The sequence below is a fragment of the Thalassophryne amazonica genome, chromosome 4 (assembly GCF_902500255.1).
Source record: "Thalassophryne amazonica chromosome 4, fThaAma1.1, whole genome shotgun sequence".
Lineage (NCBI taxonomy): Eukaryota > Metazoa > Chordata > Actinopteri > Batrachoidiformes > Batrachoididae > Thalassophryne > Thalassophryne amazonica.
In genome coordinates this window covers 98,911,017-98,938,923 of record NC_047106.1, presented here as the reverse complement: position 1 = coordinate 98,938,923, position 27,907 = coordinate 98,911,017, and the positions used below count along the sequence as shown (strand labels likewise).

At 41.8% G+C, this 27,907-nt stretch overlaps 2 protein-coding genes across 2 annotated transcripts in view; one reads left to right on the top strand and one right to left on the bottom strand.

The window, feature by feature from the left end:
* The window catches only part of gfm1 (G elongation factor, mitochondrial 1), a 51,739-nt gene extending 26,296 nt beyond the window's left edge, over positions 1-25,443 (top strand). The window contains exons 14-18 of the mRNA XM_034168326.1: positions 16,148-16,310; positions 20,076-20,220; positions 20,343-20,503; positions 24,820-24,873; positions 24,970-25,443. Of these exons, the coding sequence (XP_034024217.1) occupies positions 16,148-16,310; positions 20,076-20,220; positions 20,343-20,503; positions 24,820-24,873; positions 24,970-25,101 (655 nt within the window). The 3' untranslated portion in view covers positions 25,102-25,443. The remainder of the gene's footprint in view (positions 1-16,147; positions 16,311-20,075; positions 20,221-20,342; positions 20,504-24,819; positions 24,874-24,969) is intronic.
* On the bottom strand, positions 198-27,790 carry lxn (latexin). Its single transcript, XM_034168327.1, has 7 exons — positions 27,570-27,790; positions 7,814-7,987; positions 7,678-7,740; positions 6,925-7,099; positions 4,760-4,896; positions 2,547-2,609; positions 198-299 (listed from the first exon to the last, which is right to left on the bottom strand). Exons 1-7 carry the CDS (start codon positions 27,693-27,695, stop codon positions 201-203), a joined length of 837 nt encoding a protein of 278 aa, XP_034024218.1. The 5' UTR covers positions 27,696-27,790; the 3' UTR covers positions 198-200.
* Between the last annotated feature and the right edge of the window lie 117 nt (positions 27,791-27,907).

Here is a 27,907-nt window from a genome sequence, read left to right as displayed (position 1 = left end):
TGATGATTAATTGAATTCTTAATGAAAAACGTTTGACATTTTCATTCAGAAAACATCAACAGCAAATCTTACTGCATGTGTCATTGCCCTAAACACTAATATTTGGATGGATGTGCAGAAGGAAGTTATTGAAACTCAAGCTCAGTCATCACACTGCCGTTAGTGTGATGATTGACTGAGCTTGAGTTTGTGTCTGGAGGTTAGTCACAGTGTTGACAGTGTGGCAGTTTTTCTGTCTTCAGGACGTTAACTCCCTCTCCAGGAGACCAGGTGACCAGCAGCTTCCAGTGAATGATTTCCTACAAAGAGTACATAAAGTATAGATTGAAATTAGCTGCAGGTCTGTGCACACTTTTGCCACCTCAAGAGAAAATTTATATGGGTACATATGAAATTAAGACATTCGGGCTTCTTCATGCGCAACATTTTAAAAGTATGCACTTTAATTTCAAACAGAAAACAGATTTCTATAGCATAATCTATATGGAAAACAAAAAAAAACTGAACCATATTCTTTAATGATTCATTTAGTCAGATTCAAGTGATATTCATTGACTTAGAAATGTTTTTTTGTCTAACCCACCTTATCAAAAGCAAAGGGGCTGTCAAGGTGATGATGTAGTGGTCTGTGTAATTATGAAACCTGCTAGCACTGGTAATAATTGGTAAATGCTGTCATTTTTGTTGCAGCAGTGTTTCTTTATATTAGTAAATTTACAGTCTATATGAGTTGTTGTATAATTGGCTTGGTGCAGTCTTGGCATTAGCTGCAATGTTAACGTGCTGACATTCCACCTAACATCAGCATGAGCTGAGCACCTCCATTGAGAGCATTGAGATTTATTTTTACTTTGAGTTTAGACCATTTTTATTTAGAGCTTAAACAGTTTTGCTTAAAAAAAAATCTTCAGGTAATTTTACATATGTTGCATGGGGGGGACAGACTGACAAAAGACAGATTTGGACTTAAGAGAATTATTATTATTATTATTATTATTATATGTTACATTTAATATATGTTGTCACGTGGGATTTAAAGAGCATGTTCTTCAAAGGCGTTGCATAAATGAGCATAAATTTTGACTTGATGTCATACAAAGAATTTCAAGGTCTCCACCTGCATCTGGCAGCGTACACACGCTCACTGGTTACTTCAGTAGGTGCACCTTGCTGATTCCCAGTTGGACCCCCTTTTGCCTTCAGAACTGCCTTAATTCTTCAAGGCAGAGATTCAACAAGGTGCTGGAAACATTCCTCAGAGATTTACATAGGTCCATAGTGTCACGTGGTTGCATTGCTACATCATAACACCACCAGCAGCCAAAATGGATCCATGCTTTCCTGTTGTTTACAACAAATCCTGACCCTGTCTTGTAGAAATTGAGACTCATCAGATCAGGCAATGTTTTTCCACACTTCTTTCAACTAGTTTTGATGAGTCCATGCCCAGTCTACTCCAAAAAACACAAAATCTTATGAAGAATCAACCAAAAACAATTCTAAGGTACTCCTCTTTCCAAATGGTACAGTTAGAATAGTAACTTAATGTGAACAATTTTAAAAACAATCTCCATTTTAAAGAAAGAAACTCTTTTTAGTGTTTTGAATGAACACTAATTTATGCAGTTCACAGCAGAATCAGAATAAAATGTACTTGTTGATAATGACACTAATAAAATCTTTTTTTGGTTGGCAATACCAAAAAATTCTGTCTGAAGAAATGTCCGGGCAATATTGCAAAAACTGTTAGAGATTTTTTGTTTTTGTTTTTAGATTTGATTTATATCATCTGTGACAGGAGGAGACAACTCTAAGGCACTCTCATAAAAAAGAAAAAAAAAAAACCCCTTTATGATTATGGCTAAGTCATCATAAACCTAAAAAAACAAAACCAGAACATTTTGGCATTACACCTTCATAGTCTAGGACAAAGCTTAGACATGTGTGCGCATCATTTAGGAGAGGATAATTCAACTGTCAACAAGTAAAATAAAGAACAAAATGACTTTTCTCAGCTATGTTCAAGAAAGCTTTAGCTAATTTTTACTTCTTCAATTTGCAAATTTTTTTAAACTTGATACAATTTTAAAACACCTTGTTTTCATGTTAAAAAAAATTGCCAGTGGAACAAATGAAGATTCAAGAATTTCTTGAACTAAGATCTTGGAATTACTTGAGAAACTCAATTTAAATTATATTTTACTCTGTTAGCCTGTCTGGCACCAATAGCCATACTACAGTCAAATTCTCTTCATTCTCATTCTGATGTTTAGCCTGAACTTCACCCAATCGGTCTAATCACCCATCCGTGTTGTCTACTTACCTGAATTCACTGAGTTCCTGCCAGGTGATTAGATATTTGCTTTAATGAGCAGTTGACCAGGTGTACCTAATACAGTGGCCAGTGAGTGTACACACTTAGAACATTTAGTGCTGTGATGAGAGTTGGTGCTCTGCTAAATTCCTAAATTACCATTCCACTTGAGGCTGATAATCAGTTGAAATAGTTGTTTTGTCAATGACTGATCGTTATGGTGAGTAATTACCTGGGATACCATATCGTGCAGTAAAACATGATAGTCAAACTTCAAATCGTCGTTCTCAGCTTTCTGTTACAGCAGATAGATGAAAAAGGTCGTCAGATTATAACAAGACAACACTCACACAGATGTTTAAGAATCAGTCCGCAAATAATATGCATCTCCAATCTTTGGGTGGACTCCCAAGTGGTCCCAGTTCTAGCTCAAGCCTATGTATTCGAAAGATGAATTCATGCAGAAAAGCTAAAAATGAACATTCTTGACATTCAGCTCATAATACATGTATGTACTGAACATCATGTGTAATATCACTCAGCACATCGCATCTCGTGCCACCCACATGATAAAAGATGGCCTGAGTTTTGTCGGCTTTTATTGTCCATGACATCTGTTACCATCTGTCAACGTTTGAGGGAGAAAGAGCACAGCACCTCAATCTTATATGCTCTTTACAGAAAGAAATGACCTCACTTAATAGTCAGATTATAAGGACGTTATGCCTTAATTGCAATGACAACACTTCATTGTGTACCTTCACTTTTTTAGAAACCCATATACACTCAACAAAAATATAAACGCAACACTTTTGGTTTTGCTCCCATTTTGTATGAGATGAACTCAAAGATCTAAAACTTTTCCACATACACAATATCACCATTTCCCTCAAATATTGTTCACAAACCAGTCTAAATCTGTGATAGTGAGCACTTCTCCTTTGCTGAGATAATCCATCCCACCTCACAGGTGTGCCATACCAAGATGCTGATTAGACACCATGATTAGTGCACAGGTGTGCCTTAGACTGTCCACAATAAAGGCCACTCTGAAAGGTGCAGTTTTGTTTTATTGGGGGGGATACCAGTCAGTATCTGGTGTGACCACCATTTGCCTCATGCAGTGCAACACATCTCCTTCGCATAGAGTTGATCAGGTTGTCAATTGTGGCCTGTGGAATGTTGGTCCACTCCTCTTCAATGGCTGTGCGAAGTTGCTGGATATTGGCAGGAACTGGTACACGCTGTCGTATACGCCGGTCCAGAGCATCCCAAACATGCTCAATGGGTGACATGTCCGGTGAGTATGCCGGCCATGCAAGAACTGGGACATTTTCAGTTTCCAAGAATTGTGTACAGATCCTTGCAACATGGGGCCGTGCATTATCCTGCTGCAACATGAGGTGATGTTCTTGGATGTATGGCACAACAATGGACCTCAGGATCTCGTCACGGTATCTCTGTGCATTCAAAATGCCATCAATAAAATGCACCTGTGTTCTTCGTCCATAACAGACGCCTGCCCATACCATAACCCCACCACCACCGTGGGCCACTCGATCCACAACATTGACATCAGAAAACCGCTCACCCACACGACGCCACACACGCTGTCTGCCATCTGCCCTGGACAGTGTGAACCGGGATTCATCCGTGAAGAGAACACCTCTCCAACATTCCAAATGCCAGCGAATGTGAGCATTTGCCCACTCAAGTCGGTTACGACGACGAACTGGAGTCAGGTCAAGACCCCGATGAGGACGACGAGCATGCAGATGAGCTTCCCTGAGATGGTTTCTGACAGTTTGTGCAGAAATTCTTTGGTTATGCAAACCGATGTTTCAGCAGCTGTCCGAGTGGCTGGTCTCAGACGATCTTGGGGGTGAACATGCTGGATGTGGAGATCCTGGGCTGGTGTGGTTATACGTGGTCTGTGGTTGTGAGGCTGGTTGGATGTACTGCCAAATTCTCTGAAACGCCTTTGGAGACGGCTTATGGTAGAGAAATGAACATTCAATACACGAGCAACAGCTCTGGTTGACATTCCTGCTGTCAGCATGCCAATTGCGCGCTCCCTCAAATCTTGCGACATCTGTGGCATTGTGCTGTGTGATAAAACTGCACCTTTCAGAGTGGCCTTTTATTGTGGGCAGTCTAAGGCACACCTGTGCACTAATCATGGTGTCTAATCAGCATCTTTAGACTGGTTTGTGAACAATATTTGAGGGAAATGGTGATATTGTGTATGTGGAAAAAGTTTTAGATCTTTGAGTTCATCTCATACAAAATGGGAGCAAAACCAAAAGTGTTGCGTTTATGTTTTTGTTGAGTGTATATGAAGGAAAAACCTATTTTCAAATTTTCATTTATAAATCACACTTTTCTGTGGAAAATTGTTGAGCAGTGCCACTAATAAACACCCGTAAGCACCAGAATATGACTCACCAGCTGAGTAACATTTGCCACCTGAGCAAAGTTGTACAAGGTGTTTTCAGTGGATTCATTCAGCATGACAAAGCTGGAGGCCACAGCTCCCAGGTGCCAGAGGGGCTTCATGTCAGGGTCAATGTGTCCATAGCTATCTGTTGATATAAACCCATTATATGCAAGAAATTAACATTTTAATACATTATGAACTCACAAATGTTCTGTAACCTCAGAATGTGCAGGAGATTACTTACAGGATGAGCAGTGATGTTTATATGTGTTTTAGAATTGTAAAAGATAAGATAAACTTTATTGATCTCACAGAGGAGAAATTCATGTTACATCAGCTTTTAAAAAAACACAAGATGGGTGCAAGTAGAAGAAAATGTTCATTAAGCACCGTGTGCAAGGATAAGCAATAATAATAATAATAATACTTGTAACAGTACAAGACAAGAAAATTAGGTAGAAATAGAATATGTATGTGTGTGTATATATATATGTATATATATACACATACAGACACATACAGATATAAACTACACATTATCAGTGATGAAAATCCAAAACATTGGTCTTTCAGACTGAAAATGGACTCATGCCCTCTGCGCAAGTCCATCTGGGACAAATGTGGGTGCACTTTGCTATTTAAGCGGGGAGAAATACAGTTGCAAAGCCAGGCACTGTGCACAAAACAATTGGGTTTTATTGGAGTTTTGTAGTCTGAACATGATATCAACCAGTCAGAGTGGCACCTGTCCTTCCCATTGAACCGAACTGTGATAGGCACAAGGAAGTGGGTGCAATTGAAAGGATTACTGGTTTGTTAAAGGATTAACTCCCACCTGTCAGAGTACACAAGCGACAGCAGCCACCAAAGCTGACTGAGGTGAAGCCTGTGGCAAGGTGAGGTTATTTTTCTCCCTGTGTTTACTTTTTTTGATTTCATCATTGTTTTCATTTCACTTTAGTCATGTGTTTTATTCATCCAATGTTGTCTGTTTGATATATGCAGGCAGGCAGGCAGGCTGTACTTGCACTGAGAAGGCACTTAAACAATCAGCCATAAATTTGTGATTACCTGCTTAATATTGTGTAGGTCCCCCCGGTTGCCTTCAAAACAGCACTGACCCATAGAACCCTGTGTGTTCTGACAACGTTCTGTCAGAACCATCCTTAACTTTTTAAGCAGTATGACCTACAGTGGCTCCTTCGTTGGATCAACCCACATGGACCAGCCATTGCTCCCCACTCATGACAGTGAGCCTTGACCACACATGAACACCAGTTCACCAGTTTTCCTTCCTTGGATTGCTTTGCTAGGTACTGACCACTACACACTAGTAACATCACACAAGATCTGCTTTTTTGGAGATGTGCTGACCCAGTCGTCCAGCCATCACAATTTGGCAGTTGTCAAAATCACTCAAATCTTTCAAAGCATCCCCATTTTTCCTGTTTTCACCACATCAACTGAGAAGACAAAATGTTAACTTGCTGCCTGATAGATGGCACCCATTGTAAGGTGCCATTGTAATGCGATAATTGAAATTATTCACTTCACCTGTTGGTGGTCACAGTGTCATGGCTGATCGGTGTGTTGAAGGTGTGTCTGTGCTCTTTGTACAGCACTCGACACACAAATTCACTTGACCATCACCTGATTGTCAAAGCAGTGGGCTTATGACCAGAGGATCCTCATTTCAAATCCCTGTCAGGTCTGAAAATCACTAAGGACCCTTGGGCAAGGTCCTTAATCCCCAAGTTGCTCGTGGTGTGTAGAGCGCCTTGCATGGCAGCACCCTGACATTGGTGTGTGTGTGTCTGTAAATGGGAGGATGTGAGGCATCACTGTAAAGTAGTTTGACCATGCAAGTGTTATATAAATGCAGTTTATTTACCACAGACAGTGCTGGACTTTAGGTTTTTGGTGCTTTAAGGTGCAAATGCCTTCTGGTGATGGACTATATCAACATGCCAGTTCTGTGCATGGCCACACATTTTCAGACCAACACTCCCACAGTGGTGTTTAGAAGGTGTGGGTGCTGGTCATAAACCTGACAGTTGTGTTACTACCCATGACACTTAGACCGCTTTGTGCTCTGTGTAAATTAACATCTTGACTGTGTGACAGATTTTTCCATATTTGTAACAGTTGTGAGCAGTGTTGTTGTTGGACATACCAGGTAAATATTGTGCACTCAACAGTCCATCATTTGCCATGTAATGTTGGTACAAGGCCTCTTCTTGGGCTGTAGTGTTGATTTTGGCGAGGTCATCACATGACGCGTGCACTTGCGGTGGCTTCTGCTCTGGTCCCGTAAAAAACACAACCTTAGCAGAACATGTCTCTGTCATCTAGAGAAGAGGGTGTGAGAGGATTAAGAAAGAAATCCGAGAGGAAAGACAGGTTTTGTTAAGTAAGAAAAGAAATGGACCTAGAAACAGTGTCCATTTCTTACTGTGGCGACTGGCAAGCCCATGTTCCACAACACTGTTAAGTATACAGCCGAATGTCAGCCCTTTGTTTTCTGTTTAGGAACTCATTTCAAACCTGTTGTAGCTTGTTCAATCTAAACCTCATTGATCCTCAATAACCATCAGTGTTTTAATTTTCTGAAAAGCCAATATATTTGACAATGAGGGTAACTGAAGCTGTTTCATTTTGAACTGCTACAAACCTAAATGAAGACAAATGTAAATGCTCCACTTAGCAGGTGTATACATAGATTTAGATACTTGAACAGCATCAAAGAGCCTCAGCAGTAAAAGTGACCAGCGAGTCCTCACAGAGTGGTTACAAGTTTTAAATGATCGAACTCAAAAAGGTGAAATTTTTCAAAAATTAACTACAGCCAAAATCAAATGGAACCCATTTAATCTGGTCCATGTAGAGTCCCTGCTAACATCTGAAGTGTGTGGTATTTGTGTCTTACATTGCTGATTGCTTCCTGTACTTGAATCTCCACCTCATACTTTCTTTCATTGTCAGCAACATCCTAAAAACAGAAAACTGAGATGAGCCAGAGGTCACCACTGTTACAACATGTGTCCAGTCACTGTCTAGCAGACCATTGCGTTTGCCCTGTGGACCTTCTGCAGGCCAAACCACTTGTAGGGTGAGCCGTAGCGGGAGTTCAGGAAGTGCTGGACCACCATGGCTGCTCTCTGCGCAGGGTAGAAATTAGGGTTCAGTTTTCCAGTGGCCATCACTTTTTCAGCCATGTCTTCCAGCAGCAGTCCTGGCTGTTGAAGAGAAAAGCTGTTAGTGAGCACAGGAGAGAGCCGAAGAATGTGCATTTCAAGGACTTTGACCACTGGGTGTGAGTAGGGGTGGAGCCTTTGCGGTGCCTCTAGCTGTCATGATAACAAAGGTTTGACTCCTGGAAAATGTCCAAGGACCGAAATGAAGTGTGGAGCAGCTGGTGGTGCAGGAAACAGCTGTACTAAAGGCTGAGTAATGGAGAAAAAGGTGCACACATGGATTTCATCTTGCCTGTCCTGGAGTGCTGCCTCGTACTCAGCAGGAGCGGTGTTTTGTCTTTTGTTACGTATTCAGTGACAGTCACTAAGCCATGCAAGTGAAAGAATTACTTCCCACTTCCTTTTGTCGTGTTTCTTTTTTTAAAGCACAGCCCCTTTTTAAAGCAACAGGCCTCTTTTCTGTTGCCTCTTCTTTCTGATGTAGCTCTACATTACATTGTTCTTTTTTACAACCCCTGGCAAAAATTATGGAATCACCGGCCTCGGAGGATGTTCATTCAGTTGTTTAATTTTGTAGAAAAAAAGCAGATCACAGACATGACACAAAACTGAAGTCATTTCAAATGGCAACTTTCTGGCTTTAAGAAACACTATAAGAAATCAGGAAAAAAAAATTGTGGCAGTCAGTAACGGTTACTTTTTTAGACCAAGCAGAAGGAAAAAAATATGGAATCACTCAATTCTGAGGAAAAAATTATGGAATCATGAAAAACAAAAGAACGCTCCAACACATCACTAGTATTTTGTTGCACCACCTCTGGCTTTTATAACAGCTTGCAGTCTCTGAGGCATGGACTTAATGATTGACAAACAGTACTCTTCATCAATCTGGCTCCAACTTTCTCTGATTGCTGTTGCCAGATCAGCTTTGCAGGTTGGAGCCTTGTCATGGACCATTTTCTTCAACTTCCACCAAAGATTTTCAGTTGGATTAAGATCCGGACCATTTGCAGGCCATGACATTGACCCTATGTGTCTTATTGCAAGGAATGTTTTCACAGTTTTTGCTCTATGGCAAGATGTATTATCATGTTGAAAAATGATTTCATCATCCCCAAACATCCTTTCAATTGTTGGGATAAGAAAAGTGTCCAAAATATCAACGTAAACTTGTGCATTTATTGATGATGTAATGACAGCCATCTCCCCAGTGCCTTTACCTGACATGCAGCCCCATATCATCAATGACTGTGGAAATTTACATGTTCTCTTCAGGCAGTCATCTTCATAAATCTCATTGGAACGGCACCAAACAAAAGTTCCAGCATCATCACCTTGCCCAGTGCAGATTCAAGATTCATCACTGAATATGACTTTCATCCAGTCATCCACAGTCCACGATTGCTTTCCTTAGCCCATTGTAACCTTGTTTTTTTCTGTTTAGGTGTTAATGATGGCTTTCATTTAGCTTTTCTGTATGTAAATCCCATTTCCTTTAGGCGGTTTCTTACAGTTCGGTCACAGACGTTGACTCCAGTTTCCTCCCATTCGTTCCTCTTTTGTTTTGTTGTGCATTTTCGATTTTTGAGACATATTGCTTTAAGTTTTCTGTCTTGACACTTTGATGTCTTCCTTGGTCTACCAGTATGTTTACCTTTAATAACCTTCCCATGTTGTTTGTATTTGGTCCAGAGTTTAGACACAGCTGACTGTGAACAACCAACATCTTTTGCAACATTGCGTGATGATTTACCCTCTTTTAAGAGTTTGATAATCCTCTCCTTTGTTTCAATTGACATCTCTCGTGTTGGAGCCATGATTCATGTCAGTCCACTTGGTGCAACAGCTCTCCAAGGTGTGATCACTCCTTTTTAGATGCAGACTAACGAGAAGATCTGATTTGATGCAGGTGTTAGTTTTGGGGATGAAAATTTACAGGGTGATTCCATAATTTATTCCTCAGAATTGAGTGATTCCATATTTTATTCCATCTGCTTGGTCTAAAAAAGTAACCGTTACTGACTGCCACAGTTATTTTTCCTGATTTCTTATAGTGTGTGTTAAAGCCAGAAAGTTGCCATTTGAAATGACTTTAGTTTTGTGTCATGTCTGTGATCTGCTTTTTTACTACAAAATTAAACAACTGAATGAACATCCTCCGAGGCCGGTGATTCCATAATTATTGCCAGGGGTTGTATTTTCCAGTTTTGTTTACAACCCCAGTTCCAATGAAGTTGGGACGTTATGTGAAATGTAAATAAAAACAGAATACAATGATTTGCGAATCCTCTTTAACCTATATTCAATTGAATACACACAAAGACAAGATATTTAATGTTAAAAGTAATAGACCTTTTTGTTTTTGTGCAAATATTTTCTCATTTTGAAATGATGCCTGCAACATATTTCAAAAAAGTTGGGACGGGGCAAAAAAAGACTAGGAAAGTTGATGATTGCTCAAAGAACACCTCATTGGAAACAGATGAGTGTCATGATTGGTATAAAAGGAGCATCCCCAAAAGGCTCAGCCTTTCACAAGCAGGCGAGGATCACCACTTTGTGAACAACTGCGTGAGAAAGTAGTCCAACAGTTTAAGAACAATGTTTCTCAACGTTCAGTTGCAAGGAATTTAGGGATTCCATCATCTACAGTCCATAATATAATCAGAAGATTCAGAGAATCTGGAGAACTTTCTACACATAAGTGGCAAGGCCAAAAACGAACACTGAACACTGAAACACGTGACCTTTGATCCCTCAGGCGGCACTGCATTAAAAACCAACATCATTATGTAAAGGATCTTACCACGTGGGCTCAGGAACACTTCAGAAAACCATTGTCAGTTAGCACAGTTCGTCGCTAAATCTACAAGTGCAAGTTAAAACTCTACCATGCAAAGTGAAATCCATACATCAACAACACCCAGAAACGCCGCCGCCTTCTCTGAGCTCGAGCTCATTTGAAATGGACAGACGCAAAGTGGAAAAGTGTGCTGTGGTCTGATGAGTCTACATTTCAAATTGTTTTTGGAAATCATGGACGTCGTGTCCTCTGGACAAAAGAGGGAAAAGACCATCCAGATTGTTAACAGCGCAAAGTTCAAAAGCCAGCATCTGTGATGGTATGGGGGTGTGTTAGTGCCCATGGCATGGGCAACTTACACATCTGTGATGGCACCATCAATGCTGAAAGGTACATCCAGGTTTTGTAGCAACACATGCTGCCATCCAAGCAACGTCTTTTTCAGGGACGTCCCTGCTTATTTCAGCAAGACAATGCCAAGCCACATTCTGCACGTGGTACAACAGCGTGACTTCATAGTAAAAGAGTGCGGGTAGTAGACTGGCCTGCCTGCAGTCCAGACCTGTTGCCCATCGAAAATGTATGGCGCATTATGAACCATAAAATACGACAACGGAGACCCCGGACTGTTGAACAACTGAAGTCGTACATCAAGCGATAATGGGAAAGAATTCCACCTACAAAGCTTCAACAATTAGTGTCCTCAGTTCCCAAACGCTTATTGAGTGTTGTTAGAAGGAAAGGTGATGTAACACAGTGGTAAACATACCACTGTCCCAGCTTTTTTGAAACGTATTACAAGCATCCATTTCAAAATAAGCAAATACTTGCTCAAAAACAATAAAGTTTATCAGTTTGAACATTAAATATCTTGTCTTTGTGGTGTATTCAATTGAATATAGGTTGAAGAGGATTTGCAAATCATTGTACAAGTATTCTGTTTTTATTTACATTTTACACAACGTACCAACTTCATTGGAATTGGGGTTGTAAACCTTGTCTTGCAGCAGTCATCAATCACTGAAATTATATGACAAGAAATTTTGTGTTTCAATATCTGAACCATGCAGGATATTTCTTTAACTATGGCTCTTAAACCCCCTTTACACAGGGGCAGGGTCTGTCCAGTGGTCCTTATGCGGTCACAAAATTGCATCGAATGCCATGTGATGCCAAAGTGACACTCAGCTGCCACCAGGACCTTATGAGGTCCTCTCCATACGCTCTCACAAATCGCAGCAGTTGCTGTGAAGTATAAATCTGCACCTGATTTCTGCAAGAGTGTCACCAAGCCTGGAAGATGCACAAATACCACACAGACCACACAAAAATATCTCACAGACCACGCCATGACCACTTAACAGGCTGTAGTTGAATTTTCTTCAGAAAGTCCATCAGTTTGCCACTTCACCATGAAGCTCTGTAAAATGTATCCGGAAAATATTCACAGCATTTCATTTTTTTCCACATTTTATGTTACAGCTTTATTCCAAAATGGAATAAATTATTTTTTCCCCGCAAAATTCTACTTACATCATAATGACAACATGAAAACTTTTTTTTTTCTACAAATGTTTTCAAAAATAAACTAAGAAATCATGGGTACGTGAGTATTCACACCCTTTGTTCAGTACTTTGTTGAGGCACCTTTGGCAGCAATTACAGCCTCAAGTCTTGAATGTGATGCCACAAGCTTGGTGCACCTATCTTTGGGCAGTTTTGTTCATTCCTCTTTGTAGCATCTCTCAAGCTCCCTCAGGTTGGATGGGGAGTGTCGGTGCACAGCCATTTTCAGATCTTTTCAGAGATGTTCAATCGGATTCAGGTCTGGGCTCTGGCTGGGCTACTCAAGGACATTCACAGAGTTGTCCTGGAGCCACTCCCTTGATATCTTGGCTGTGTGCTTAGGGTCATTGTCCTGCTGAAAGATGAACTGTCACCACAGTCTGAGGTCAAGAGCGCTCTGGAGCAGGTTTTCATCCAAGATGTCTCTGTACATGGCTGCATTCATCTTTCCTTCAATCCTGACTAGTCTCCCAATTCCTGCTGCTGAAAACCATCCCACAGCATGATGCTGCCACCACCATGCTTCACTGTAGGGATGGTGCCTGGTTTCCTCCAAACATTACGCCTGCCATTCACAAAAAGAGTTCAATCTTTCTCTCATCAGACCAGAGAATTTTGTTTCTCATGGTCTGAAAGTCCTTCAGGTGCCTTTTAGCAAAGTCCAGTGACTTCAGTCTGGCCACTGTACCATATAGGCCTGATTGGTGAATTGCTGCAGAGATGGTTGTCCTTCTGGAAAGTTCTCCTCTCTCCACAGAGGAATGCTGGAACTCTGACAGAGTGACCATCAGGTTCTTGGTCACCTCCCTGACTAAGGCCCTTTTCCGCTGATCACTCTGTTTAGATGGGTGGCCAGCTCTAGAAAGAATCCTGGTGGATCTAAACCTCTTCTGTTTACAGATGATGGAGGTCACTGTGCTCATTGGGGCCTTTAAAGCAACATGACTGTTTCTCTACCATTCTCCGGATTTGTGTCTTGAGACCATCCTGTCTCTGAGGTCTACAGGCAATTCCTTTGACTTCATGCTTGGTTTGTGTCAACTGTGGGACCTTGTATGTAGACAGGTGTGTGCCTTTGCAAATCATGTCCAATCAACTGAATTTCCCCCAGATGGACTCCAGTTAAGCTGTAGAAACATCTCAAGGATGATCAGTGGAAACAGGATGCACCTGATGACCACAGATAGATATTAGGCCACGGAAGACTCAAATTTTGGAGGTGATCCAGATCCAGATTCTGTATCAGGATTTCAATTTGTATGCTTCACTTTGTCGGATTTTGAGAATTACATTAAAACTACTTAACAGATTTTCACGAAATTTTCACCACACATTGGTGTTAGGCCTTGGAAGACTCCATTAAATTTTGGAGATTATCTGGATCTGGATTGTGGATCAGGATTTCACTTTGTAGACCTTTAAGGATTACTTCAAAACTGCTTCACGGATACGACATTGCAATGTAAAACCAAGATCAGCACAACACTGTTTCAGGTTTTGAATTAAATTTCAGATTGCAACATCTCAGTTGGACCATTTTGGATCAGTATGCAATTATTGCATTGTGTTGTGGAATCCAGATCCAGGTAAAGTCCAGGTCACAATGTGAATCATATATCTTTTATTTTGAGTCCTTGTCAACTCTTGGCGGATGTCAAAAATCTCAGATGGCTCTTGTTTTTAATAAATTTGCAAAAAAAAAAAAAAATTGTGGTGTATTAGAAAAAATTAATTTCAGGGAAAAAAATTAATTTCATCCATTTAAGGCTGTAACATAAAATGTGGAAAAAGTGAAGTGCTGTGAATACTTTCCAGATGCACTATAACCGCTATTGCAACAGTTAAAGGTTAAGCCCTGATCAGACTGAATAATGAGCCACATAGCATGAATTTTTTTTTTTGTGCGAGTCGAGGTATTCAAGAAACTTGGGAGAATAGTGGCTCTTACAGGCAGACTATTCGGCTAACGAGACTCATCTCGGAGTGTGGCGCTAATTTTGTGAAATTCAAAATTCAGAAAAAATAGCGCGGGGCAATTTGTGTACAAGGTACTACCAGTACAAACGAGGATGTTAGAGGCATGTCAGTGGTGAGTATGCGGCTGTTCAAGACCCATTATGCGAGTACCTGGCAGCTACTAGGACAAGACAGGCTACCTGCAGCAGAGCAGGTTCCACTCTGGGAAAGCCCTTGTAGCCTTTTTAATATCTGTTTCTTGCAGTTCCTTCAGAAGTACATCATATACGTGGCTCTTTATTCAAATAATCACTGAAATTTCTGACATATCCATACGTGGCTCATTATTCATGGCTTTATTATTCAGTGTGACCAGGGCTTTACACTCATCACTCGGCCTCAAGTCACAAGCATAACATTCTATAGGTCTTGGAACATTGTCATGCATGACTTGGTGACTTCCCTCACTATTCTCCTTCTTGCACGTCTTGTTTGAGAACTGCCCCATATGCACAGATTTTAACACACTATGTCATTTGTATGTCTTCATGATTGATGTTGATGAAGTATGGCATATTTAGTGATTTGCAGTTTCATGTTTCCATTGTCAGACTGTAAGAAAGCCTGGAGTGAATGTGATGATTTACTAGAAATTCCTCAAAGGGTGACAGTAATCATATCAGCATATTTTTGATTCCATTTTTTTTTTATCTCACTTTACAAAACCACTTGCTGCTGTTGTTGCTCAGCAACTCTGGACATTTTAAAAAATATTTTGATGATACAAAATTGTTTTGTTGGCTTTTATTTTTGTCCACATTTTAATATGTGTACTTAAAATATAGGTATGCCACTAACTGACCAGTACTGGGCACCTCTGATTATCAAGTCCAGGAAGTCTTTGAAAGCCTGGAAGTGCATAATAAATAACACTCAGTGTTTACTTGGTGTCCATCAGTACATGAAAAACACATCACATGGTAAGTATCCACAGCAAAACATGTCCAGTGAACTAAATCCACCCCTGAGTCTGACCACATGATGGCCGTGATGCCGCTTGTCCTTAACCGTTGTGCAGATATTCACAATGAAGAAATAACCTGTCCAGATTGGTAAAGACCACATTTGAAGAACTATCAGGTTGGACCCTTAATATTTTCTTGCAACTCTAGTTACTATTGTTAATATGTATATGTCGTGGACATGAACGAGCAACGCTCTTCAGTGCTATTTCTGGTTTGCTGCTTTGCCTACCATCGGTTTGTGGCTTTTCACGACAATGTTGTCCGGTTTCTGGCTTTTTCTCCACTGGGGCTGAATTTTTGTGCTATTTTCGGTTTGTGCTTCCATCTACCATAGAACAAGCTTTGCACCGCTGCACGGCGCTTTGCTCATATTATTATTATTATTACTACTACTACTGTTCTCAGGCTTGAAGAGAGGCAGTGTAGTGGTGCAAAAAGATTAATTTTATGAATTCAAAACCTATCCCACTGTACACTTTTGGCACTTTGCATTTTTCTTTCACAATTTATTAGCTGTTGTGAATGAATTAAGAAACAAACAAAATAAAAACTTTTACATTATTATGCTATTATTATGTAACTACCTACATCTTCTCAGTGGCCATTACCCAGCAGGCTGGCAGTAATTATATAACGGAGTAGAAAATGCCGATTCTACGAACTTGAACAAACTTTGTTCGACAAAATAATGACTGAGGCCAGTATTACTTTTAAAAGTCACTCATGGTTACTCCAGCAAGATGAGCTGACATTTATTTGGGCTTGCTGGGTGCTGACCTGCTGATCTCCCCAATTCGACAGATTGTTTCACGGTTTCTTTGTAATGTTCGATGTTTGTCTCATGGCCCTTAGGTTTGATTACACACATAAGAAGCAGAGTGGCGGCGCTGGGCAGTATGGAAAAGTTATCGGTGTCCTCGAGCCATTGGAGCCAGAGAACTACACAAAGGTGGAATTTGTGGACCAAACAGTTGGAACCAATGTCCCAAAGCAGTTTGTGCCGGCGATTGAAAAGGTACGAGCAAATGTTCATGGCCCTCAATTTAATATGTCACAAATGTTTCATTCAGATGTTTCTGTGTAGGCTCTCAGTTGTCCAGGTGGTTTCCATAGTAGAGAAGCTTGAATCTTCGACTGAACTGTGTTGCTTGATGCGAGGATGTTTCGCTTCAAATCGCAGAAGCTTCCTCAGCTAAAATTCTTGCTCTGGTGGTCTGACTTCTGTCTTGACTCTTGTAGAGAAGAATAATCAAGAAGTCACAAATGCTGGAGTTTTAAACCTAACCAGACCCCTCCTACCGAGAGGCAGACTGCTATAGGCTAGTGCAGTGGTTCTCAAACTTTTAATACTGCGTACCACCTGAGAAACAATTCAGCTGTCTGAGTACCACCATGATGACCGATTTTAAAATATAGCCATATATGCCTTCTCAATTAACATTAAACACACAGGAGAGATGTTTATTCCTTATTGTGGTTATTTAACATAGCTATCAGAATGACATAAAAATGAACCACAAGGGTACCAGCATGTTGCTGAATATGAATAACTTGCATACCTAATGAGAGGGGTGTGCCTGTCTCTCTGCGCACAGTCCTTTGATGTCTGGCTCTATAGAGCACAGTTTCAGTCTTAGGTCTGGCTCAGCATCCAACCTTGACCTGTATTTTGTTTTTATGGCAGCCAGTGAAGAGAAACCTTTCTCACGTAGATAGGTCGTTGCGAAAGGCAGGAGAACGCGTACAGCCTTGTCCGACAGCACGGGTATTCCCCGTTTTGCTGTATCCAAAAGTCCAGCAGCGACTGTTTCTTGAAATTACATTTCAGAGTTTCATCACAAGACAGTTCAATTAAACTCTCCTGCTCAGCGACAGTTAAGTCCGTGGGCATGTCCGAGGTTTCGATGTTGAAAGGGTTTCTCATCCAGTTCTTTTCTTTGGGTGTCACAGGGAAATATTCCCTGAGTTGCTGCCTGAGGGAGACGAGGTGCGTAATGATGTTATCTCTGACGCTGTCATCAAGTTGCAAGTCGTTGTCAGACAAAAAACTCTCCAAAGAAGGAAAAGCTGAAACATCACCTGCTTTGGCTCTGATTTCGAACAGTTCCATCTTTTTCAGCGCTGCGCTGATTTTATCCTGCACGTCAAAAACGTTGACAGAGAGTCCCTGCAATCTCAAATTTAAGTCGTTCAAACGCGAGAATATATCGGACAAATACGCAAGCTCACTGAGCCATACAGTGTCTTCAAAAAGGTGTGACAAAGGAAAGTTCTTGTCCTGTAAAAACATCAGGACCTCTCTGTGCAACGCGAACAGTCTTAAGAGCACTTTGCCCTTTGATAACCACCTTACTTCAGTATGAAGAAGGAGCTGGACGTGCTCGCTGCCCATTTCATCACACAGTACCTGAAACAGACGGGTGTGCATCGGTCGGGCCTTAATAAAGTTCACAGTTTTTACCGCAGAGTCAAGAACAGACTTCAACTCATCAGGCATCTTCTTTACAGCAAGCGCCTCGCGATGGATGCTGCAGTGTGTCCATCGCATCTCAGGTGCCACCTCGCGAATCCAGGCTGCTACTCCACTGTGGCGTCCACACATTGCCCTGGCGCCGTCTGTGCAGACACCGATACACTTTTCCCAATCAATCCCATGTTCTTGGATAAACGTGTTCAGTAGCTGAAATATGTGCTCAGCTGTAGTTCTGGTCTCCAGGGGCTGACAGCACAGGAAATCCTCATGAGCTGCACCTTTGTATTCATACCTCACATACACCAGCAAATTTGCCATATCTGCAACATCTGTCGTCTCGTCCAGTTGCAGGGAATAAAATCGACTATTTTTAATTCATTCAATTAGTGTTTTCAGAACGTCGTCTGACATTGACCGTATTCTCCGGGAAACAGTGTCTTTGGAATGTGGCACCAAGTCCAACTTTTTTGCTGCCTTCTCCCCACACATGATGTGTGTTATTTTTTTAGCAAGCGGTAGACATAGCTTCGAGCAGATGGTGTGTGGCTCACCTGACCTAGCTACAAGCAGGCTAGCTTCGTAGGAAGCCTCCTGTGCGTCGGCTGAGGGTGCAGTACAGGAACGAATGGCGGACTTTGACTGCTTCAGCTCGTCACGTTTTTTTTCGAAAAAAGTCCACCGGCTTGTCCTTTAAAGTCGGGTGTTTAGTGTGTAGGTGCCGTCTGAGATTGGCTGGTTTCATTGAGTCGTTGCACAGTACTTCAGAACACACAACACATTATGGCTTTGGTTCTTCCTCGGTCCCGCTCCAAAAGAACCCGAGCTCGAGATATGTTGGGTCATATTTTCGTGCAGCTTTGCGGCGCTTTCTGGTCGAACAAGCCGCGGGCATTTCAGGGTCAGTGTTGCATCTTTCGTTAGCACTTGAAGTAGTGCTACTCGGTTCCTCTCCATCCTGATCTGCAACTTTTCTTTGTCGTTTTCTCTCCACTTAGCCACGTTTTTAAACTCATTTCGACGTTAGAACATTACATTTATTTACCCTTCGCAATTATGTTTCTGATCCTGCTCGCACCAACAATTTGAAGTGAGTGATCCCATGATTCCGTGCAGCCTGTATGTGCCTACGTAAGCAGAGTACATTTGCAACAAATATTTTTTAAAAGACACAATTTTAATTATCTCAAGCTACACATTTTGTTTGAAACGTTGTATTTATAATGCATTGTATTTTTCCGATTTTTTTTTTTTTTTTTTTTAAGTGAAAATGTGGGGAAAAAATGTGGAAAATCATGACATTCCCCCGCGTACCACAGTTTGCGCACCACTGGGCTAGTGACTAAACAGTAGCTCTAATTAGCACCTATTGTGCTCTAGTTAGCTCCCTCCTAATGATGGGACAGACCCTCTCCTAATGGCTCCCTTGATGACTCTGCTGATGGCGTGATTGACTCATTACCATGAACAAAAGACTGAAACTGCTTTGACCTGAGTACCCCATTGTAAACAGGGGATAAAGTGTGTCTCAGACCCCCTCCCCGGTTAAGGCTGGGTTTCAAACGTTTCACAAAGAATGCCTCCTTGACCCCTCTCTCAAACCATTTCTTCTCTCTGGCTTATATTTTAACTTCCTTGTCCTCAAACGTGTGGTTAGTGTCTTTAAGGTGGAGATGAACTGCAGACTGAGGTCCACTGTCGCCCTCTCTGCGGTGCTGGTATAGCCTTTTGTGTAAAGGTTGCTTAGTCTCACCTATGTAGTGTTCGTTACAGTTTTCCTGACATCTGATAGAATACACTACATTGCTCTGTTTGTAACTAGGGATCCTGTCCTTAGGGTGAACTAATTTCTGTCTCAAGGTGTTAACCGGTTTAAAGTAAACTGGGATTTTGTGCTGTCTGAAGATCCTCTGTAGTTTTTCCCCTACTCCTGCTAAATAAGGGAGAGACACTCCTCTTCTTCTTGTCTCCGTCTCCTGTCTATCTGGTCTCTTTGTTCTCTGGGACTTCTGCACTTTGTCCAGGGACCATCGTGGGTACCCACATACTGTGAGGGCTTTCCGGACAAGTTGTTGTTCTTTAGCCCTTCCCTCTGCAGTTGTGGGCACCTGTAGGGCTCTGTGTTGAAGCGTCCTGATCACCCCGAGCTTGTGTTCAAGGGGGTGGTTTGAGCCAAAGAGCAGATATTGGTCAGTGTGAGTTGGTTTTCTGTAAAATGGTTTTCTGTGAGTTGGTTTTCTATTTTCTGTATATAATGTCTTTATTTACTTCCTCATCTCTTGTTTCATTTTTGTAACCATTATGACTCAGGGGTTCAGGGACACCTGTGAGAAAGGCCCTCTGAGTGGACACAAAATCTCAGGAGTCAGGTTCCTCTTGGAAGATGGAGCGAATCACATGGTCGATTCCAATGAGATCTCCTTCATCCGTGCAGGAGAGGGCGCTCTAAGGCAAGGTGAGATTCATCAGTTTCAGATCAGAGAGGACTCTTGGTTATGAAAGGCTTTGGCTACATTTTTGTTGTTAAGTTACTTGTGAAAAGCATTGATCTGTGTAATTTTAAATGTTCTTTGACAGCTATGGAAAATGCAAACGTTGTCATCCTGGAGCCGGTCATGTCTGTGGAAGTTGTGGCACCTCAGGAGTTTCAGGGAGCAGTTATCGCTGGAATTAATAGGCGCCATGGTGTTATTACAGGACAGGATGGGGCTGAAGAATACTTTACCCTTTATGCTAATGTGAGTCACTTTGGAATTTTTCTATGTAAAACACCACCATTTCATGTATTTACATCTGATGAAATATATACACAACACTTTACTCCCATTTAGCAGCAGTGTGATGACTAATTTTGGCACACAAAAAGGCAGAATGCTTTCAAATGTGGCAATTTTACAAGTTGAAATTGTTTTTGATGAATTGTCAGTAAGAGGTTTAGTGAGCTAAATGATCATTACCGTAATTTCCGGACTATACAGTAGAGCGCACCTGAATATAAGCCACACCCACCAGTTTAAAAAAGAAATTGTACATAAATAGGCCACACTTGTCTATAAGCCGCGGGTCTCCACATTGTAACATGAGATATTTACACAGAAAGTTGTTAGACAGAAAAATTTTTTAACTTTTAATTAAATACGTACTGTAAATATTTTTTTCTGACGAGCACGACATCCAGTATGCGCATAGTGTTGCGCAGCGTCTCTGCTCCACACGGAGAACTGGGTAATTTTAACTTTTTCTTTTTTCTTTTTTTTTTTGTGGATCATGAGGAAATGTCTTTGCGTGTAGCCAGGATCACCTGGTGTCTGTGGTAAATGAGACGTTAAGGCGCTGTGACTTTTCCAACTTATAGCGCAAAGACAGAGACACGGTGGGAAGGTGGGAGGGAGAAGGAGAGAGAGGCTCTGCTGACTGACGGAGGTGCAACTGTGGCACAAAGTGCCAGAGGGACTGGAATTAAAGTATTTTCAGATGTCATTTTCTTCAGGACCTGTTGGTGAATCCACTAAAACTAACAGGTAAGACTTTATATTTATTGTGTCTTGAATTTATGCCGTGTGAGGACACAGCTTTCAGCCAATTAATGGACAGTATCACTTGACATATTTCGACTTATGAGAAGGCTGTAAAAATCCATAAATTAGCTGAAACATTGTTTAAGCCGCAGCGTTCAAAGCATGTGAAAAAAATAGTGACTTATAGTCCGGAAATTACAGTACACAGGTTTGCCTAAACTGGTGCCAGAAACATACGTACTTAGTTCTTCACCAAATGCCAAACATGGTTAAGCTTCAGTACATCTAACGAGTGTGGTCCTCTCTTGACATTCCCTCACGATGGAGGATGATTGTCCTCGATCATCACCAGCTTTGTTTCTGTGCTGTGCTGTTATGGCTGATTAGTTCAATTTGTGACTGCACCTGTCTATCATTGTATTGTTTGAAATGATCTGCTCTTTAATGACTGGGGGATCTCCAGGTGGTTCTCTCTCAGATGGGTCTTTGTAGTCGGTGTTACTGCTCTTGAGTGTTGCTGTAAAGATGTCCTCATTGTGCTTCTTCTGTCCTCTTCTGTATTATTTTCCTTTCTTGATTTGACCACAAAAGACCTGTTACAGGTGTCAACTGTCATCATTTCAGATATGAAGGTTATTCCCATCGATGATTGTGTCAGTGCTGGTGGACCTGGCTTCATCAAGAACACTGAGTTTGTTTCTGTACTCCTTCCAGCTAATCTTCAAGTTGTTGCAAGGATAGAATTGATGGAAGCTTTCCAGTGAGTTATGTATTGTAGGTGACCCAGGTTTCCAAACCGTATGAAAGCGACTGTAAGACAGCTGTGCTGTACAACAGAATTTTTGGTTGCATTCTTCACGGCTCCATCTTGAAGGACATCTCTTCTTAAACATCCAAAAGCAGCTGCTTAACACATCAGATGATGATGTATGTCACTGTAGCTGTCAGGAGTAGGTCGAACTAATATCCCAGACAGCCAAATCTGTTAGTGTCTTCAAGTATACGAGGTCTGTTAGAAAACTATCCGACCTTTTTATTTTTTGCAAAAACCATATGGATTTGAATCACGTGTGATTGCATCAGCCAAGCTTGAACCTTCGTGCACATGCGTGAGTTTTTTCACGCCTGTCGGTTGCGTCATTCACCTGTGAGCCGGCTTTGTGTGAGCAGTGGTCCACCCCTCTCATCTGATTTTTATTGCGAATAAAATGTCTGAACGATTTGGAGCTTTACTGCATCAAATTTTTCCAGAAACTGAGAGACCTCCAGGTGGTAACCATTCGGAAAATTCAGATGGCTTTGAGGGACGATTTTATGGGGATTACACAGATTAAGGAGTGCTCCAGCCAGTTTAAAGACCACCCACAGCGGTTGAGAGCGCAGCACGCTCCGAGCGCCGATCAACAGGCTGACACCCCGCTGAAACAACCAGATCATTTCCAAAGTGAAGGCTTTGTTGATCTGGGACGTCGTCTGACTTCCGCAGAAATGGCAGAAGACGTGGACATCAGCACTTTTTCGGCACATTCCACTGTACAGGAGTTTTTGTCATGGAAAGAGAAGCGGAGGGATGCGCCACAAAGGTTCGAATGGCGCGGACAAAAGCACCTCCGTGTTGGTCTCACAGGACGGCTTTCAGATGGCTTTCAGACAGCTTTCGGTGGCTTTTCAGTCGTGTGACTATCCGAGAAATTGTGGATGAGCTGGACATTCCAGAACATGTCCTGTGAGGCTTCATCACGGCGTTGCTTTGCGCCATGTGGCTCCGTCCCGATGCGCGAATTCCTCCGCTCCTCTTTCCATGACAAAAACTCCTGTAACAGTGGAATGTGCCATTCATTTACACACTGAACGCTGTGTTGATCCGGGACGTCGTCCGACTACCACAGAAATTGCGGAAGACGTGGACATCAGCACTTTTTCGGCATATTGAGACAGACGTGCGTAGGAATTCGCGCATCGGGACGGAGCCGCATGGCGCAAAGCAACGCCGTGATGAAGCCTCACAGGACATGTTCTGGCATGTCCAGCTCATCCTCCACAATTTCTCGGATAGTCACACGACTGAAAAGCCACCGAAAGCTGTCCTGTGAGACCAACACGGAGGTGCTTTTGTCCCGCGCCATGAGTGGCTCCGTGGCGCATTCCTCCGCTTCTCTTTCCATGAAAAAAACTCCTGTAACAGTGGAATGTGCCGAAAAAGTGCTGATGTCCACGTCTTCTGCCATTTCTGTGGTAGTCAGATGACGTCCCGGATCAACAAAGCCTTCACTTTGGAAATGATCTGATTGTTTCAGCGGGGTTTCAGCCTGTCGATCGGCGCTCGGAGTGCACCACGCTCTCAGCTGCTGTGGGCGGTCTTTAAACCGGCTGGAGCACTCCTTAATTTGTGTAAAATCATCCCTGAAAGCCATTTGAATTTTCCGAATGGTGTCCACCTGGAGGTCTCTCACAGTTTCTGGAAAAATTTGATGCAGCAAAGCTCCAAATCGTTCAGACATTTTATTTGCAATAAAAATCCGACTAGAGGGGTGGACCACTGCTCACACAAAGCCTGCTCACAGGCGAATGACGCATCCGACAGGCGTGAAAAAACACGCATGCGCACGAAGGTTCAAGCTTGGCTGATGCCATCACACATGATTCAAATCCATATGGTTTTTGCAAAAAATAAAAAGGTTGGATAGTTTTCTAACAGACCTCGTATGGCTTTGTAACTCAGCAGCAGGTGGTAGTAGGTTGTTTGTTGCTAGCGCTAGTTCATGAGAATCTTTATTTTATTCAGGCTGGAGATCTCCAGTTTCTCCTATGCACAGAGAATGGCCCATCTTCCCTCAGGGACATAATGGTGTCATCATGTGGTGCATTTCTCTGGGCATGATCAGCCGCACCTGTGCCCCAGTACTGACTATATTAGCAACTGGAAAGGGCCAGTGGGATGCCCCGTATCACCCAGCAGCGGCAGATAGATGGCTACTTTCAGGAGGTGGGAATGGACCGATGTCACCGACTGAACGTCTCCCTCCCCCCAAAAAATCGGTCTGCCCTGTCTTCACTGTGCATACGTCATTTCGGAGCTGTGGTCCCACATGATGCATGTGCAGTGAAGGCCATTTTTAGAGGGGACACAGGGTGGTTCTGTAGAGTGACTAATGTGATGATATGCAGCACCCCGTCCATCCATCCATCCGGTGGCCATTTGAATGCAGAGAACTGCTGCGATGAGATCTTGAGGCCAGTTGTTGCTTCTCACCAAATCCTCTCTTTAGATGATTTGGATCTGCACTCACAATACTGTGATCCAGCTCATACGTCCACAAAACAGACTCCTACAGCTGAAGAGCAGCACATCAGTTCTATCTGAATAAAATATTTCACACTGCTACAGACAAATGTTGGCAACTTCAGGTAATAATGTATAAACCTTTGGATTGAAATTAATAGTTGAGTGTTCTGTTGATAATTATATAGCGCATTTCATGTTTTTATCTTGTGTGTGGTATATTTGGCTCATGACATACTGTTACTTCTCACAGGTTCCTCTGAATGACATGTTTGGCTATGCTACAGAGCTCCGCTCCTGCACTGAAGTAAGGATGAAGCTCTGTTACAGCCCACATTATACTGAGCACAGTGAGAGAACTTTCCTCTTATTTCTAAACCTTATGTATTGCTTGGTTATTCAGGGCAAAGGGGAGTACACCATGGAATACAGCAAGTATCAGCCCTGCCTGCCATCTGTGCAAGAGGAACTCATCCACAAATATTTAGAGGCCACAGGTCAGCTGCCTGTGAAGAAGAGCAAGTTTAAGGGCTGAAAAACAGTCCATCCACCCTGCTGTTACTGGACTTTATCAACCCTCCTTCAGGTCTTCAATCATGGGTTCACATTTAATTTGGACAGTCAAACATTCTGACACAGCAGATACTTTTCTATTGTAGTTCAGCCTCATTGTCTTATTGTTGTGATCCTTTTTGTTCTGACTTTAATCCCATCAGAACACAATCCTGTGTTACCAGTGTTTTAGATTATGGGGGGTTACTGTGAGTTCTTTAGACAGTCTCTGAGTTAAACTGGTTTTGCAGCGGCTTTTGTACTGTGTACAGAAATGGTGTAATGACAGTTGCAGCTAAATGTATATGTTTTATTCGTGAGAGTGCAGTTCTAATTTTTACATTGAATTTTCATCCCATCATTTTGGAATCATATGGAGAATATAAGTTAACATTTAAGGAGACTGACAAAGTGTAGCACTTTTTTTTAACAACCTGAAAACAAAAAAATGAGGGTATCTGGGAATTACCCTGTCCGCCTGTACACGAGTGTTTTAAAAGCAACTCCTAAAGGTCACACAGTGGCACACCATATGAAGATAGGCATAATTCCAGTTTGACGACTAGGCTGGAGTAATTGGACTTGTGTGTTAATGCATCACATGATATTAGCCTCATGTGCGGAGTTATAGATAACACAACTCCTCCTAAGCCCCTTGATGGATTTCAGTCATATGAAGACATGTACAGTAGTGTTCAGAATAATAGTAGTGCTATGTGACTAAAAAGATTAATCCAGGTTTTGAGTATATTTGTTATTGTTACATGGGAAACAAGTTACCAGTAGATCAGTATTACACTCTTAAGGCTATGAAATTGGGCTATTAGTTAAAAAAAAGTAGAAAAGGGGCTGTTCACAATAATAGTAGTGTGGCATTCAGTCAGTGAGTTTGTCAGTTTTGTGGAACAAACAGGTGTGAATCAGGTGTCCCCTATTTAAGGATGAAGCCAGCACCTGTTGAACATGCTTTTCTCTTTGAAAGCCTGAGGAAAATGGGATGTTCAAGACATTGATCAGAAGAAAGCGTAGTTTGATTAAAAAGTTGATTGGAGACGGGAAAACCTATACACAGGTGCAAAAAATTATAGGCTGTTCATCTACAATGATCTCCAATGCTTTAAAATGGACAAAAAACCAGAGACGTGTGGAAGAAAATGGATAACAACCATCAAAATGGATTGAAGAATAACCAGAATGGCAAAGGCTCACCCACTGATCAGCTCCAGGATGATCATAGACAGTCTGGAGTTACCTGTAAGTGCTGTGACAGAAGACGCCTGTGTGAAGCTAATTTATTTGCAAGAATCCCCCTAAATTCCGTCTGTTAACCCCCTACCACCTGCCTCATTTTGGCTTGTCAGTATCTCACAAATAAGTGAAATTTCCCATCAATAGGATATACAGGCTTAGAAGGGGTTAAATAAAAGATGTGCAGAAGAGGTTACAATTTGCCAAAGAACACATCAACTGGCCTAAAGAGAAATGGAGGAATATTTTGTGGACTGATGAGAGTAAAATTGTTCTTTTTGGGTCCAAGGACCGCAGACAGTTTGTGAGACGACCCCCAAACTCTGAATTCCAGCCACAGTTCACAGTCAAGACAGTGAAGCATGGTGGTGCAAGCATCATGATATGGGCATGTTTCTCCTACTATGATGTTGGGCCTATATATCGCATACCAGGTATCATGGATCAGTTTGGATATGTCAAAATACTTGAAGAGGTCATGTTGCCTTATGCTGAAGAGGACATGCTCTTGAATGGGTGTTTCAACAAGATAATGACCCCAAGCACACTAGTAAATAAGCAAAATCTTGGTTCCAAACCAACAAAATTAATGCCTCGCAGATGTGAAGAAATCATGAAAAACTGTGGTTATACAACTAAATACTAGTTTAGTGATTCACAGGATTGCTAAAAAAGCAGTTTGAATATAATAGTTTTGAGTTTGTAGCGTCAACAGCAGATGCTACTATTATTGTGAACACCCCCTTTTCTACTTTTTTTTTTTACTAATAGCCCAATTTCATAACCTTAAGAGTGTGCATATCATGAATGCTTGGTCTTGTTGGATTTGTGGGAATCTACTGAATCTACTGGTACCTTATTTCCCATGTAACAATAAGAAATATACTCAAAACCTGGATTAATATTTTTAGTCACATAGCACTACTATTATTCTGAACACTACTGTATGAAGAAATATATGTCCAGTCTAATGTTTTTAAGGCGCGATATTTATTTTTCTTTTATAAATGTATTATATTTTTCAGTGACATGTACAGAGGTGGACCTGTTTGATTCAAGTGCTTCACAAGAACATTTAATACCACCAGTATATAACGCATGTGTGAACACAGGATGACAGAGCGGTGTGTATCATTTTGTGGGCTTGAAACCAAAATCAAACAAAGAAGCAAAATTACCCACCAACAAAGCCCGTTTCCTCACCTGGCCAGAGATGGATGAGCCTTCTGCTGACAGTTCAGCTGCGTCAGCATCAGGGGTCACCGCTGCGTTTGTGTCCCCAGGTACCCCGGCAAGCACAGCCAGAAGAATGATCATCTCCAAACTCATATTGTGTGATCCCAGAGAAGAGAAGAGAAGAGCACGTCTGTTGCAAAGGGTGCAGAGAGGAGAATAAACCTCCTTCAGCGCATAATTATGCAACAGAGGAAGGACAGGAAGAAGCCGCTGATCTGGCTGTCTCCCACAGCATATTCTCTTTCCTCTTATCCAAACAAACTGTCTGCTTGTGTTCCTGCTATGACCTCCTGAGCCTCCTAAAC